Source organism: Oncorhynchus gorbuscha, linkage group LG08 (genome assembly GCF_021184085.1).
Source record: "Oncorhynchus gorbuscha isolate QuinsamMale2020 ecotype Even-year linkage group LG08, OgorEven_v1.0, whole genome shotgun sequence".
Taxonomy (NCBI): Eukaryota; Metazoa; Chordata; class Actinopteri; order Salmoniformes; family Salmonidae; genus Oncorhynchus; species Oncorhynchus gorbuscha.
Window position 1 is genome coordinate 28,389,085 of NC_060180.1, and position 15,207 is coordinate 28,404,291.

At 42.0% G+C, this 15,207-nt stretch overlaps 1 protein-coding gene and 1 long non-coding RNA gene across 7 annotated transcripts in view; one reads left to right on the forward strand and one right to left on the reverse strand.

The window, feature by feature from the left end:
* Positions 1-15,207, reverse strand: part of fam83ha (family with sequence similarity 83 member Ha) — a 68,554-nt gene that overhangs the window by 3,753 nt on the left and 49,594 nt on the right. For 4 of the 5 annotated variants that reach the window (XM_046359046.1, XM_046359045.1, XM_046359048.1 and 1 more), the window contains 2 exons: positions 5,528-5,652; positions 84-4,302 (listed from right to left, as the gene is read on the reverse strand). In XM_046359046.1, coding sequence (XP_046215002.1) covers positions 84-4,302; positions 5,528-5,652 — 4,344 coding nt within the window. The remainder of the gene's footprint in view (positions 1-83; positions 4,303-5,527; positions 5,653-15,207) is intronic. The other variant, XM_046359049.1, reaches the window with a different exon arrangement.
* LOC124041455 lies at positions 3,936-13,031 on the forward strand. Of its 2 annotated transcripts, XR_006839945.1 has the most exons (7): positions 3,936-4,259; positions 5,534-5,749; positions 6,182-6,286; positions 8,259-8,452; positions 11,275-11,541; positions 11,639-11,757; positions 12,775-13,031. It is a non-coding gene; the product is annotated as an uncharacterized LOC124041455 (long non-coding RNA). The 2 variants fall into 2 exon arrangements; XR_006839944.1 differs by lacking the exon at positions 12,775-13,031 and having other exon boundaries at positions 11,639-12,356.

Sequence of the window (15,207 nt, forward strand, 5' to 3'; positions counted from 1 at the left end):
TAGGTACCTCGGTTACAATAGGTACCTTACATTTTAATTTAGTTAAATTGCTACTGGCCTATTGATGCAGCAGGGTACTTTACCTCAAAGCGGCTGTAGACTTTCCTCCCCTTCCGCATGCTATCGATTCTCTGAAGAAGCTTCTCCCTCTCCTGAGAAGTTCTAGCCGGGCCTCCGATCTGTCGTCGGGCTGATGCTTCCTCCTTACCACTAACACCCCGGTCAGCCTCATCCTGTTTGGCATCATCAGTGACAGCAGATTCTTTAGTGAGTTCTGTCCTGCTCTGGCTGTTAGCAGAAATCTGCTCTAATAGGAGCTTTGTGTCATCTCTTAGGTTGCTGCTAGAGAGTACATTGGCAGTAGACAAATGGTAGTGGGACTGGCTTACTTTAGGTTGCTTCACTGGGGGTGGTATAGGATTGCTTTGATCTGTTGTGCTCTCTGGTTTCATAGTGCTGTTATTCTCTTTGGTCTCATCAGGACTCTGAGATCCATGGGAGGCAGATTCTCCAGGAGCAGTTTTTCTCTTAGTTTCAGGATCACCTGCTATCTTCTCACCTTTATAAGCTGCAGAACTTCCCACTTTTTGCTCCTTGTTAAGTTTACTTGGTTTGCCCTCCTTACTGTTATCCACAATGACGGGTGGAGCTGGGGCAGTGTCATGAGAAGCAGTGGATTCAGTTGGGTTTGAGTTGCTTGATGGGACGGATTCCACAAGGACATGGTTGAATGGTGAGGTAGGTTCAGTTAGGGTATGATTAGGAGAGGAACAAGATTCTTTTGGGGTGAGGTTTGGAGAAGTTCTGGACTTTGTTTGGCCAGGCTTGGGACACACAACTGATCCACCTGACCCACATGTAAGGGAGGAGTGTGATTTTGTTGGGGTTGGGTTAGAAGATGCACTTGATTCTGTTAGGGTCGGGCCCGTTGATGCACTTGGTTCCGTTGGGGTGGTGCTAGGAAGAGGGTTGAGTTCTCTTGGTGTTGGTTTGGTTGAAGCACTAGATTCTGTTGGGGTAGGCTCAGGAGGAGAGCTAGACTTTGTTGGTGTGAAGATGAGAGATTTGTTGGTTTCTTCCATGACATGCTTTGAAGATGGAGGTGAAGAGTTGTAAGAGTCATTGGACACTGTAGCGGGCTTTGGAGAGGAGTTGCATGCTGTTTTGGAATGTTTGAGTGACAAAACCGACTCATGTTGGCCAGGACAAGGGGAGGAATAGGATTTTATTGGGTTGGTCTTAGGAGAGGATGACCTCAACTCAGTTGTGGCAATTGTAGACAATGACTCCTTTGTGGAGGGTTTGGGAGAGGTGTTAGATTCCATTGGTGTTGATGAAATTGACCCAACTAAGGTGGACTTGGGTAAGAAACTAGATTGTGTTTGGGTAGGGTTTGGCAGAGGGCTAAATTCTGTTGCAGGGATTGAGGATGAGCAAGATTGCATTGGGATAGGGCTGAGATATTCCTTGGAATCTGTTTTGTCCTGCTTATGAGACACATCTGGCTCAGATTGGGTGGGGCTCAGAGGTATGTTGGACTCTACTGTGATAGGTTTAGAGGATGGTAATGGCTGCTTTGACATGGGGATAGATGAACTGGGCTCCTTAAGGGTGGGGGTAAGGGCTGAGCTCAACTCCTTTGCTGCATTTGTTGATGAAGTGAGACTAGTTGAGCTTAAACCTTTTGGTGTCGGATATGAAGATGAGCTAGCTTCTGTTAGTGTGAGTGGAAGAGATGGGTTTAGCTCATTTGAAGCAGGATTGAATGACTTTGGTTTCTTTGGAGATAGTTTATATACACTGAAATCCTTTGGGGAGATGTTAAAGGAACACTGATTTGAGGTGCTCTTAAGAAATGTACTTGTATCTCTAGGGTTAACTTTAGACACACTTTGGTTCCGACTGTTCTTCAGCTCTATCTTCTCAGTATCAGTAGAGACTCTAAGTAGGCCATCGACACAAGATAATTTATCCCTGAGGAATGTTTTGGAGTCACTTTTGGGAAGTTGAAGGTCTTGCTGTTCTTTATTTTTAGAATGGTGTTCTTTGACATCAAGTAAGGAGCCACATTTTGCCATGGATGTTTTGTTCTCCTGTAACACTGGTGAAGTCTCCAGTGTTTCTGATGATGCTTCTGTTGATGTAGCTGTCTTTTTTATTGAAGTATCTGCTGGATAAAGTGGGTCTTCTGTCGATGTTGTTGGCTTTGTGGTGAAAGTATCTGATGGATTAGGAGGTGCCTCTGTTGATGGAGCTGGCTTATTGGTTGAAGTTTCTGCTGGAGCTGGCTTATTGTTTGAAGTATCTGCTGGATTTAGTGTGGCTATTGGAAGGTTAGGTTCTATCCTTGTGACTGGTTCCTTAATTTTCATGTCAAATGGAGTCACTGGTTTTACAGGAGCTTTTTCAGCGCTGCTCTCAGACTCTGCAGCCTTTGCAACTTTTCGTTTGGCAGCCAACTCTTTAAAAAAAAAGAACCTACTGTCTGGATCATTCATATCTATATAGGATTTATTGCTCAATGAAGATGCCTGGTGTGCTGATTGTATAGTTTTGGGTTTCTCAACTTGAGAAGGTTTGGATGGGTGTGCAGATTCTACCGTTTTGGTTTGTTCTTCATGGGCAGAATTAGGTTGTTCCATTGAAGAAACCTTGCCAGTGCTCACAGGAAGATACTTTGTCAATTCCTTATCACCCGAATCAGTAGTGATGTCCTCAGATTTCAAAGACTCAATGGTTGAATTATCAACTATCGCTGACTTAAGTCTCCATTCAAAAGGTTCTCTTGTAATGGATCTTCTTTTCCCCCAAACCTGAGCTGTCAAGGATAATCTAGATGGGTCATCTTCCTCATTGGCAGTTTCCTCACAGTGTTGGCCAGAGTTATATTTCTGTTCCTGTGAGATATGCTGTTCGAGTTGTGAGCTGAAGATTAGTGAGGATCTTAGTCTCGAGGTCCTTTGGATAGCAGGATTGAACCTCCTACGGAATGACTCTTCTCTTTTGGGCTCTTTTACATCCATCTCCTCTGATTTGTCACCTTCAGTGGTTGATGACGACTCCGAAGGTGGTGTTAGTGTTGTTTGGGCATCTAAGCCAACAATAATTTCTAGTGTTCTTGAGTGTTCTGGGCAGGTGGGCTTGTTTAACCTGAGCCCTGGAATCTTGGGTAACTCTTTGGCACTAAACCTGGGATCTGATACCAGTGGAGCAAATAATTTGCCTTGTGATGGATTAAGGGGCTCTTGAAAGGGGTCATTTCCCATAGGCTGTGGAATCTCTTCCTCTCCTGCATCATCATATGCACTGAGGTATGAGCTGATCCTCCAATCTCGCATCCCCTGCTTTGCACTGGGATCCTGTGTTTTACAGTCCGAACCAGACCTGACAAAAAATGATCTCTGTTCAAATGGGTTTTGTTGTGTTGGGGAGGTCTGACAGGCATGAGGCTGGCCCATGCTCAGTCTTTTGGGGTTTGACTGACTAAAGGGACCCTCTCCTGGACTTGATAATTTGTTTGAGCCATGTCCCAGCTCCACAGCAAGGTTTGATGATGACAAATAATTCAGTACAGGGTCATAGTTGTCTGGTGGCTCTATCGCTATTCCATGTGGGTACCCAGACTCAGAATACTGATCCATCAGAGGGTACCCTTGGTCCCTGAATTGATCGTAGCCGCTATAACCTGGTTCTAGCCCTGTTCTCTGATAGTGATGCTGTTCCCCATGTATCTTCCTGTTCTGGGTTGCCGTATCCCCCTCAAAGCTGTGAATGGCTTGGTGCTGCATGAATTGAGAGGAGGAATGTCCGGCATAAGTGCCCTCTGCATAACTGTGCCTTTTAGAGCCAGCAAACTCCATTGTGTTTGACTGCATCATGGGGAGACCTTGTGCCATAAAAGACTGCTGCTCCAGTTTAAATTGCTGGGAGGAGTACTTGTTGCTGTACATATCTAGTGGACCTTGATCTAGTGAACTGTGGATAGGCTCACACCTTCCAGGAGGCATCATATTCTGAACCATATCCATACGGTCATCATAGGAATGTCTAGCCCATTCTACAGGACGAGAGCTGTCTATGGGGAGGAACTTTCTGTGATCTCTGAAAAATAATGTCCGATCACTGCTGTATTGACTGTCAGATAAACTGCTGTAGTGTGGCATTGGAACAAGGACATTTTCCAGTACCAAAGGTTGGGACTGTGCAAACAGGATCCGGAACTCCTCATCAAAAGTAGTCACAAGCTGTCCAAGGAAGAGGTGAGCCATGCAACGGTGAAGCTTCTCAAAAGACCACATGAAGCTGCGGGCAAAGAGATTAATTACATTTCATTACACATAATTAAGTCGCTCTGGATAAGAGCGTCTGCTAAATGACTTAAATGCAAATGTAAATGTAAGCTAAATATATGTATTACAATGGAATAAGGAACTCAACTCCATTACTATGCAATTACAAAACAAATCAATTAAACCTATCAATTCCAAATGCTACTTTTTTCTGTAATAGGCTCAGAGAACCAATCTTCCTCATTGGCAGTTTCCAGTATTTACATAGGCACTATTTAACCCCCCACACTCTGAGCAAGTTCGGTCCACAGAACCCCCCCCATTTGCTTGGGTTTTATTTTCACTGTTTATGGACATGTCCGAAGATTGAGTTTTACTCAAGAAGTTACAAAGATCCAGGATTATTTTTACTCAATATACAGCGTGATCCATTCGTGTTGGATAGAAATGAACAACACATTTAGGAAAAACTGCTTTTGTGCTCAAGTGCTCAACATATGTGGGAACTCCTTCAAGACTTGTAAAAGCATTCCTCATGAAGCTGGTTGAGAGAATGCCAAGAGTGTGCAAAGCTGTCATCAAGGCAAAGGGTGGCTACTTTGAAGAATCTCAAATATAAAATATTTTTTTGTTTAACAGTTTTTTGGTTACTACATGATTCCATATGTGTTATTTCATAGTTTTGATCTCTTCACTATTATTCTACAATGTAGAAAATAGTACAAATAAAGAAAAACCCTAGAATGAGTAGGTGTGTCCAAACTTTTGACTGATACTGAATGTAGGAGCAGGTGAAATACTATTTAAAAATATAAAAAATCTGGGTGCATCTCCGACGGCCTGTACAGGTCGGAAGCTCATGAGCACAATCTGGTTGATGTCGTAAAGAACCCAAACTATTATTGCTCATTGTCAATTGTTTGTCAGTGTTGTTTTGTCTCCTATTGTATGCATTTGTTGTTTATGGATGCTGTGTGGCTTGTCTGCCACCAAGTGGCATGTTTTGTTTTGCACTTAAAGAAATTTGCTCCATTAAAAATATCTGAAAGAAACAAAGCAGTTGCTAAATTAAAATGCATCAATATCAATGTTATGTATTTGTTACTACACAGGTGTAAGAGCAACTTAATGTAGTTATTTTCAGATCCACATGACTAAATGTCAGGTTTGAGAAATCATGCAACATTTGTACAAATTTGAAACACTTTGTATCACATTCTTCATTATTGAACCCTCACCTATAGTTTCCACTCAGGACTGCCCTGCAGTCTGTCAGCAAGAAGCGATCCATCATCTGACCCTTGAAGGTCTTCCCAGAGCGACAGTGATAGGTGACCCCTGACACAGTTCTGACACGCATGAACTGCAAGATAAAAACATGTTCTCATTAGATGTTCTCCAAAAAACACTGAAATAAGTGAGAAGCTGTTCAGAAATACCTCAAAGAAGTTAAAGCTAAAGTGAGTAACTCATTTGAAATATTATTTATTTATCCTAGTAATTAGAATCAAGAACGTTAGCTTATTTGGCCAGTAGCCAGTAAGGCTAGCAAGCTAGGATTGATAGGTGGTTAATTAAAGTTAACTGGTAGCCGAGCTAACAAATAATGAAATTGCCTTCCCTTCATGGAAAAGCACTTTTACCCCTTATCAAGTCTCAAGTTGACAGCTAACATTTTAAAACGTTTAAGCGTATTTTGTATTACTGGTTAATATACGCTAAATTAGCTATCTAACTAACTAACTTGGCTAGCTAGATAGTTCCAGTTAGTTTTCTGATAATGAATGAAGCAGGTAGAATAGCTAACGTTAACTTGTGGTATGGTTATGTGAAATTACTATATTTTCTTGCAATATCGACACCATTTTAATTCATGATTTATGCATTGACAGTTTGGAGTGGATCACAGACCAACACTACCCCCACCTTGGGTCTGGTCTGCGAGGGACCACTGCTGATGAACAACTCTGCACCCTCCATAATAACAAACAGGACAGGTAGGGGTTTTGTGGGTGTGCAACTTTGATTTTCTGTTACATAAAATACATTTTTGCAAAGATAGGCTTAAGTCTGCATCTTTCCAGAAAACACGTATTGTGACTGGAGCTCTGGATTTGCTATGCTGCATTTTTTAAACAGAAGTAGCAGAGATGCGCTTTGGAAATAGCAAGTTGGATGCTTTCCTTTTCGTGCCTTGCATAAAGCCTACTACTGAATGTGGTGCAAATATATGCTCAGATATGACACCATCTTGTGAAGAAGCACAATCATTTTCAGCGCCTGAAAAGGTAAAACAATTTGGGCGCAGGACATTTCATGAGTCGGATTTAGCCCATTTTTGATTAGACATACAAGGACAAAATAATTAAATATCTATGATTCACATACTGTACATTACATGACAGAGTGTGGACACTTGCTCATCAAACATCTCATACCAAAATCACGGACATTAATATAGAGTTGGTCCCCCCTTTGCTGGTATAACCAACCTCAACTCTTTTGGGAAGGATTTCCACTAGATGTTGGAACATTACTGCGGGGACTTGCTTGCCACAAGAGCATGAGTGAGGTTGGGCACTAATTCATGTTGGGTAATTACGCCTGGTTCGCAGTCGGCGTACCAATTCATCCCAAAGGTGTTCGATGGGGTTGAGGTCAGGGCTCTGTGCATGCCAGTCAAGTTCTTCCACGCCAATCTTGACAAACCATTTCTGTGTGGATCTTGCTTTGAGCATGGGGGCATTGTCATGCTAAAACAGGAATGGGCCGTCCCCAAACTGCTGCCACAAAGTTGGAAGAACAGAATCGTCTAGAATGTGATTGTATGCTGTAGTGTTAAGATTTCCTTTCACTGGAACTAAGGGGCCTAGCCCGAACCATGAAAAAAAGCCCCAGACCATTATTCCTCATCCACCAAAGGTTATAGTTGGCACTATGCATTCAGGCAGATAGTGTTCTCCTGGCATCCGCCAAACCTAGAGTCCAATGGCGACGAGCTTTACACCACTCCAGCCAACGCTTGGCATTGCATGATCTTAGGTGATCTTAGGCTTGGAAACCCATTGCATGATGCTCCCAAAGAACAGTTCTTGTGATGACGTTGCTTCCAGCGGCAGTTTGGACTCGAGAGTGAGTGTTGCAACTGAGGACAGACTATTTTTACGAGCTACGTGCTTCAGCACTCGACGGGCCCGTTCTGTGTGGCCTACCAGCCGTTGTTGCTCCTAGACATTTCCACTGCACAATAACAGCACTTAAGAGTTGACCGGGGCTTGTTGGAAAGGTGTCATCCTATGACGGTGCCACGTTGAAAGTCACTGAGCTCTTCAGTATGAGCAATTCTACTTCCAATGTTTGTCTATGGAGATTGCATGGCTGTGCGCTCAATTTTATACACCTGTCAGTAACGGGTGTGGCTGAAATAGCCGAATCCACTAATTTGAAGGAGTGTCCACATACATTATACACTATATATACAAAGGTAAGGATTCTTTGTGAAATATATATATTTTTTTATACGGAGAGATAAATGATCAACTAAGGATTATGATACATTTCTGAAAATATGTGGATTCGTTCATGCCTGAGTATTTTGGCTTAGATATGTCAGCATGTTGACACACCCTTTTCGGAGTGAGAATATTCTACAGGTGTGTGTCTTGAACGTATACCCCAGATATAGCTCTGGACTCATACGGTAGCAGGTAGATTTCGGAGGACCAGATTGGATGCATGTAGAAACTGTCCCATAACAGAGAATATCCTATCTCCGTATATGAAATGAAGGACATGTGTTTCTGGAGCATGTCTACTCCTTATATCTAATAAAATGTGAGATATCTGGTAATATATAGATAAAGATGTCCCCTAATATTGACCATTTTCATTCAGTGTATTTACAGAAGTACATTTTGAATTGATTACTACTGCTTAACCATTGTCATAACCCTAACCTTTTTCCCTCAGATTTCAAGTTATCACCTTGGACCTTAGTGGAGAAGCTGACCCTGTATAGTCGTGCGATGACCAACCAACGCTCAGTATAGCTTGGATGGGCTGTTGATGTTAGCATTACGTAGCATGCGGTGGGCTTGCTAAACACCCACATGGCAATCAGCTGTTGGCGATCAAGCGTTCATTGCCTCTAATGGGAACATCAGGTAGAGATCTATTTCAGAAACTCATTTGCAGGCTTATTCTAGTAATCTATGGGGTCTATTTCTCTCATCATCTATTCATCTCTCATGGCTAACTGGCATATACCGTTAGACATAAGCCTTTAGCTCAGGTAGACAATAGGTCTAGGTTTTAGATTATCATGTCACTCTCACTGTGTACACTTTGCATCCTGCATATGCATCAGATACTGCTAGACAGTATCAGTAGGACAGAAGGCTATTTATGCTATTTACAGTGCATTCGGAAAGTATTCAGACCCTTTAACATGTTCCACATTTTGTTACGTTACAGCCTTATACTAAAATGGATTAAATCGTTTTTTCCCCTCATTAATCTACACACAATACCCCATAATGACAAAGCAAAACAGGTTTCTAAAAATGTTAGCAGAAAAGAATGAAATTAAACATCACATTTACATAAGTATTCAGATTCTTTACTCAGTACTTTGTTGAAACACCTTCGGCAGCGATTACAGCTTTGAGTCTTCTTGGCTATGAGACTACAAGCTTGGCACAGCTGTATTTGGGGAGTTTCTCAAAATCTTCTGTGCAGTTCCTCTCAAGCTCTGTCAGGTTGGACGGGGAGAGTCGCTGCACAGCTATTTTCAGGTCCCTCCAGAGATGATTGATCGGGTTCAAGTCCAGGCTCTGGCTGGGCCACTCAAGGACATTCAGAGACCTGTCCCGAAGCCATCCTGTGTTGTCTTGGCTGTATGCTTAGAGTCGTTGTCCTGTTGGAATGTGAACCTTCGCCCCAGTCTGAGGTCCTGAGTGCTCTGGAGCAGGTTTTCATCAAGGATCTCTCTGTATTTTGCTCCGTTCATCTAGTCTCCCAGTCCCTCCAGCTGAAAAACATCCCCACAGCCTGATGCTGCCACCACCATGCTTCACTTCCAACATGACGCTTGGCATCCAGGCCAAAGTTCAATCTTGGTTTCATCTGAACAGAGAATCTTGTTTCTCATGGTCTGAGAGTCCTTTAGGTGTCTTTTGGCAAACTCCAAGCGGGCTGTCATGTGCCTTATTCTGAGGAGTGGCTTCCTTCTAAAATAAAGGCCTGATTGCTGCAGAGATTATTTTCCTTCTGGAAGGTTCTCCCATCTCCACAGAGGAACTCTGGAGCTCTGTCAGAGTGACCATCGGATTCTTAGTCACCTTCCTGACAAAGGTCCTTCTCCCCTGATTGCTCAGTTTGGCCTGGCGACCAGCTCTAGGAAGAGTTTGGGTGGTTCCAAACTTCTTCCATTTAAGAATGATGGAGGGCACTTTGTTCTTGGGGACCTTCAATGCTGCAGAACATTTGTGGTACCCTTCCCCAGATCTGTGCCTCGACACAATCCTGTCTTGAAGCTCTACGCACAATACCTTAAGGATGATCAATGGAAACAGGATGCACATGAACTCAATTCAGTGTCTCATATCAAAGGGGCTGAATACTTATGTAAATGTGACTAGTTTCAGGAAACTAGGCGTATGTTGCGAGTCACGACTTCATAGGATTTGAACGTTTATTTAAATGTGTTATCAAAATGTATTTTTTGGGCAGAAACAAACTTGTAAATACGAATAAAGTTGTTAAATTATGAGCCTAGTTGGTTTAGTGAACAGAAAAAGACAGGAACCTGTCAAAATGAGATAATGATTGGGCTGGACATGCCGAGAGATGAGTTTCGGATTGGTCTGCCGTGTAGCGTCTTCTGCCTATAAAATGAGCTGCTCGTTATGTGTAGATAATCCTTTCTACTGCAGTTTAAAAAATATATATAATGTTAGCCATGGAGAACTGCAAATGTGCTGCTACTGCCCTGAATTTATCAGGTGCTATCGACAAAGTCACTAGTAAAAAGTTGTGATGGACTACTTTCTGGAGGAAGATCGTGCCATGCTGACTCTCTGACTCTGAAAATGAATCAGATGATGAGGAAATCCCTGATTTAGGTAAAAACATTTTCATTGATGACAGTGATGGGGAAGAAACGGTCATCAACAGTGTTGTTGTCATGGAAGAAGTTGATCGATATTTGAAATCAGTGTAATGTCTGGTAGAAGCAGAGTATGATAAGGAGATGAATAGAATTCTGGCGTTTGATTGCAAATGCAGAGGGAGTCGAAAAGAAAACACAGAAGGCTGTTGTATAAAACACCCGTCCCCGGAATACATCTTCAAACTAAGGGCAACCATGGCATCCATAATAGAGAGGGAGAAAGATCTGATGATTCTTATGGCATTGCACACGGTCAGTGTGAACCAGAGTGACTTGACACAATGGGCAAAGCAAGCTGTACAAACAAAACGGAAACGACACAGGACAGGATGTCTTATTTAATGAAATGGGGTTGCAGTCTGCCATGAAGCGTTGATCCATGTAAGAGTCTAGCTACAGTTTCAGATATTATAAATTTCTAATTTTGTCAGAAAGTTGTTTTCATTGTAAGTTAAAGCTTACTGTTAGCTAGCTAGCTAACGTTAGATGCCTGGCTCGCTAGCTAACATTACGTGTAGTAATGTAGTAATATTATCTCAGAATGACATTTGCATTGCTAGTTATAGCCTAATGTTAGCTAGCTAACATTGAACCTATTTGGTTAACTTTAGCTAGCTATGACAATCGTTTTTTTATTGCTAGTACTCTATGGATTGGGAGTATGGTTCATTGTTTAGCTAGCATGTCTAAACAAAAGACTCCACTTTGCCAGATGATTACATGACCCATCATGTTAGCCAGGTGTGTCTGATGGTGATTATGTTTATCTATTGTATAATAATGCTAAAATATTTGTATCTGGACTTTGTCTTTCAGCATCAGTAGAACACGCCTGACTGTACTCCACCAGTCATACAAAGAGAATGATCTAATGCCTCCCATCAAAAAGAGAGCTGGCCCAAGCAAGCACAGGATGCACCTGAAGCATGAGGACTTGCAGCGAGTTGTGAACTTCCTCAACAACTACGCAGAGGATAATGTAATAGTATTACCAGGACACAACACTTAGGTGGAAAGCTGCTGCCATCCCATGTGACAAAAGCAGGGGTGTGGCTTCTCTAAAGGAATTGATGACAACACTTGGTATGTAAAGCATAAACAACATGTTTTGATTATTTAATTTACCTCCAATATGATTGGCACTAATTTTATTGATCTCACATTATTATGTATTTTCCAGAGGTACGTGTAGTTGGGCTGTCTTCCTTCAGGTATCTGCAGAGAAAATTGCTGCCCCACATCTCAAGCACTAAGCCCAGGACAGACCTGTGCTGGCAGTGCCAGAGGAACAACTATCAGGTCTGCCAATCTGCCAAAAGCTGTTACAGTTTTTCTCAGTCGCTTTGGTGCAATTCTTGATACTACTTGTACAAATTCCAAATCATCTAGTCACCTGTGCATATCATTAAAGCAATTTCTTATTCCTTTGAACAAATTGCAATTGATAATGTACCAGTGTCAGATTTTTTCCACATGATCAATTACTCATGTCATGTTGATCAAAATATAGTAGATGGTTCTCTGTTGAATAGTGTTACCCCTCAAAACATCTAGGCATTAGTTCCTTGCATAAGCCATTACATGCAAAATTGTTGAACTATTTGTCATAAACTGTCAAGCATAGTTTTACACATTTCTATTATTACCTTTTGTACAAAGACCTGAATTGATGAATCGTGCAGGTGAAATTGACCCTCACGCATGAACGAATGTAAAGTGTTAGTTCAACCAACAATCAACCAGTTGTCTGAATTGCTCAAAGGTGCATCCCATGAAGAATCAATTAGCAAGCATATATAGACAGACCACAACACAGAGTTGCAATTTTCCAATAATGGATGGACCAGGAAACGAACAGGGTCAACAGCCAAGAGGAGGAAGAAGAGGAGCAAGGATGCGTGGTGGAAGGCAAAACAGAGGAAGAGGCAGAAGAGGACATAGGCGCATATCTGATGACATAAGGGCCACTATTGTAGACCATGTTGTCAATCATGGCCTTACAATGGCTGAGGCGGGTCGAAGGGTGCAGCCGAATATTGGGAGATCAACCGTGTCCTCAATAGTTCAAACGTTTCGAAGAGAGAACAGGCATGTCCACCAATGTACAGTGCACTGTTACTGTATATAAGCAGTATACTGTATACTTCCTACAATGCTTCATATTACAGTAGTCTACTTGTATTTCACAGCATACAGAAATATACTCTATACAGATACATACTGCACCTTACATGCACCCACCTGTATGTTTTACAGTAAAATGTGTGTTCGCATAGTTTTTGTGTCCGATGCATCACTGCATTTTTCCCCACATAGGACTGCAAGATTACCTCAAACCGGTGGCAGAGGACGCCTTTTCACACCTCAACAGGAGGAGGCTATTTGCACCATGGTCCGAACAAACAATGCCACAAGACTCAGGGAAATACAAAGGACCATTATAGAAGACAACGATGTCTTTGAAAACATCCGTACGGTTAGCATCTCAACCATCGACAGGGTGCTGCATAGAAACCAGATGAGTATGAAACAGCTGTACCATGTACCATTCCAAAGGAATGAGGACAGAGTTAAGGAGCTACGTTACCAGTATGTACAGGTAAAACATATATCTATGTAACTACTTTACAGCAACAATTTATAGTGATACATAGTACAGTAAGCATAAACTGCACACATTTCCATTGCTGTGGAAGGAACATGCAATATATGTCAATTTTATGTCACTCTTCCTTACCAAAACAAATTCAACTGTGTGTTCTGGGATATAGCGTATAATGGAGTTGGAATAAAGTGAACCCTCTCACAACTTTGTACACGTGGATGAGGCTGGCTTCAACCTGACCAAATGCAGAAGGCGGGGTCGGAATATCATCGGTCACAGAGCTACTGTGGATTTGCCAGGCCAACGGGGAGGAAATATCACCATGTGTGCAGCTATTTCGGAGCATGGTGTCCTAACCCATATCCCCCTTATAGGGCCATACAACACCCAGCATCTACTCAACTTTTTAGAGACTCTCTACAGGGCTCTCATCCCATCTCATTTGTGATAATGTGAGTTTCCATCGAACAAACATCATAAGGCAATGGTTTGTGACCCACCCGAGGATGCTCATAGAATTCTTCCCACCTTATTCACCATTCCTTAACCCAATTGAGGAGTTATTTTCAGCATGGAGGTGGAAGGTGTACGATCGTCAGCCACACACACAGATGACCCTGCTGGCTGCAATGGATGCAGCATGTGAGGACATCACAGTAGACGCCTGCAGAGGATGGATAAGGCATTCCAAAATATTCTTTCCACGTTGCATTGGAAGGGAAAATATCCGGTGTGATGTGGATGAGAATATGTGGGCCGACAGACAGGAACGTCTGGATGTGTAGAGACAGCACAACAGTGCTGCGGGCAAAGTTGTGCCTTAGGGGTGGTTTCCTGTGTTTCTAATTTAGTTGTTTTTCCTATGTGCCCCTTGGGTTGTCCAGTCTCTTTCAATCAATAACCCACATACAGTAATATGTAAATAGTACTGTTGAAATTGATATATGCCATAGAAGTGCAGCCTTGTGCATTGTCAATACAGTAACTGTCATCCAAACTGTAGCCTAAGTTTACATCAGGTAATACTGTCAAAGTACACAAGTTACATTGACAGCATGCCTAAACATTTTGACGACCTTGTTCATGAACAATGACTCAATGACTTATCATTCTGATGACACTGACATGATCATTGGCATGAATATTTACTTTTGAGAGATGTACTAAGGATTTTTAGTGACTGACTAGCTTTAGAAACATATCTATTGTATATTGCAGTTTGTACAAATTGTTCTGAGAAATGCACTTATTATTTTGCACATGTTAGGGATGATGTGAAAAATGCACCAAAGCGACTGAGAAAAACTGTAAGTCAGCCAAGCTGAAGAAGCAAGAGCAGCATCTCCTGCTTGTTCAGAGTGAGCATTCTGTCTACCAGAAGATGGTTGCTGACTGCAAGACCACCTGTCAAGACCTGCAGTTGTATCTGGGGGCCCCTACTGAACCAGCAAGTAAAGACATCAGGATGCATTACTGCTTTGATTTTGCTCGACAAGTAAGCAATATTTCCTCCTTTATACTGATTAAGGACATAGATAGATAGATAGATAGAGTGATAGAGTACCAGTCAAAGGTTTGGACACAACTACAGTACTCATTCAAGGGTTTTTCTTTATTTTGACTATTTTCTACATTGTAGAATAATAGCAAAGACATCAAAACTATGAAATAACACATATGGAATCATGTAGTAACCAAGAAAGTGTTAAACAAATCAAAATATATTTTAGATTTTAGATTCTTCAAAGTAGCCACCCTTTGCCTTGATAACAGCTTTGCACACTCTTGGCATTCCCTCAACCAGCTTCACGAGGAAGTTACCTGTAATGCATTTCAATTATCAGGTGTGCCTTCTTAAAAGTTAATTTGTGGAATTTCTTTCCTTCTTAAAACTTATTTTCAAATGTTGTGCGTTATTATTATTCGACCATGCTGGTCATTTATGAACATTTGAACATCTTGGCCATGTTCTGTTATAATCTCCACCCGGCACAGCCAGAAGAGGACTGGCCACCCCACATAGCCTGGTTCCTCTCTAGGTTTCTTCCTAGGTTTTGGCCTTTCTAGGGAGTTTTTCCTAGCCACCGTGCTTCTAGATCTGCATTGCTTGCTGTTTGGGGTTTTAGGCTGGGTTTCTGTACAGC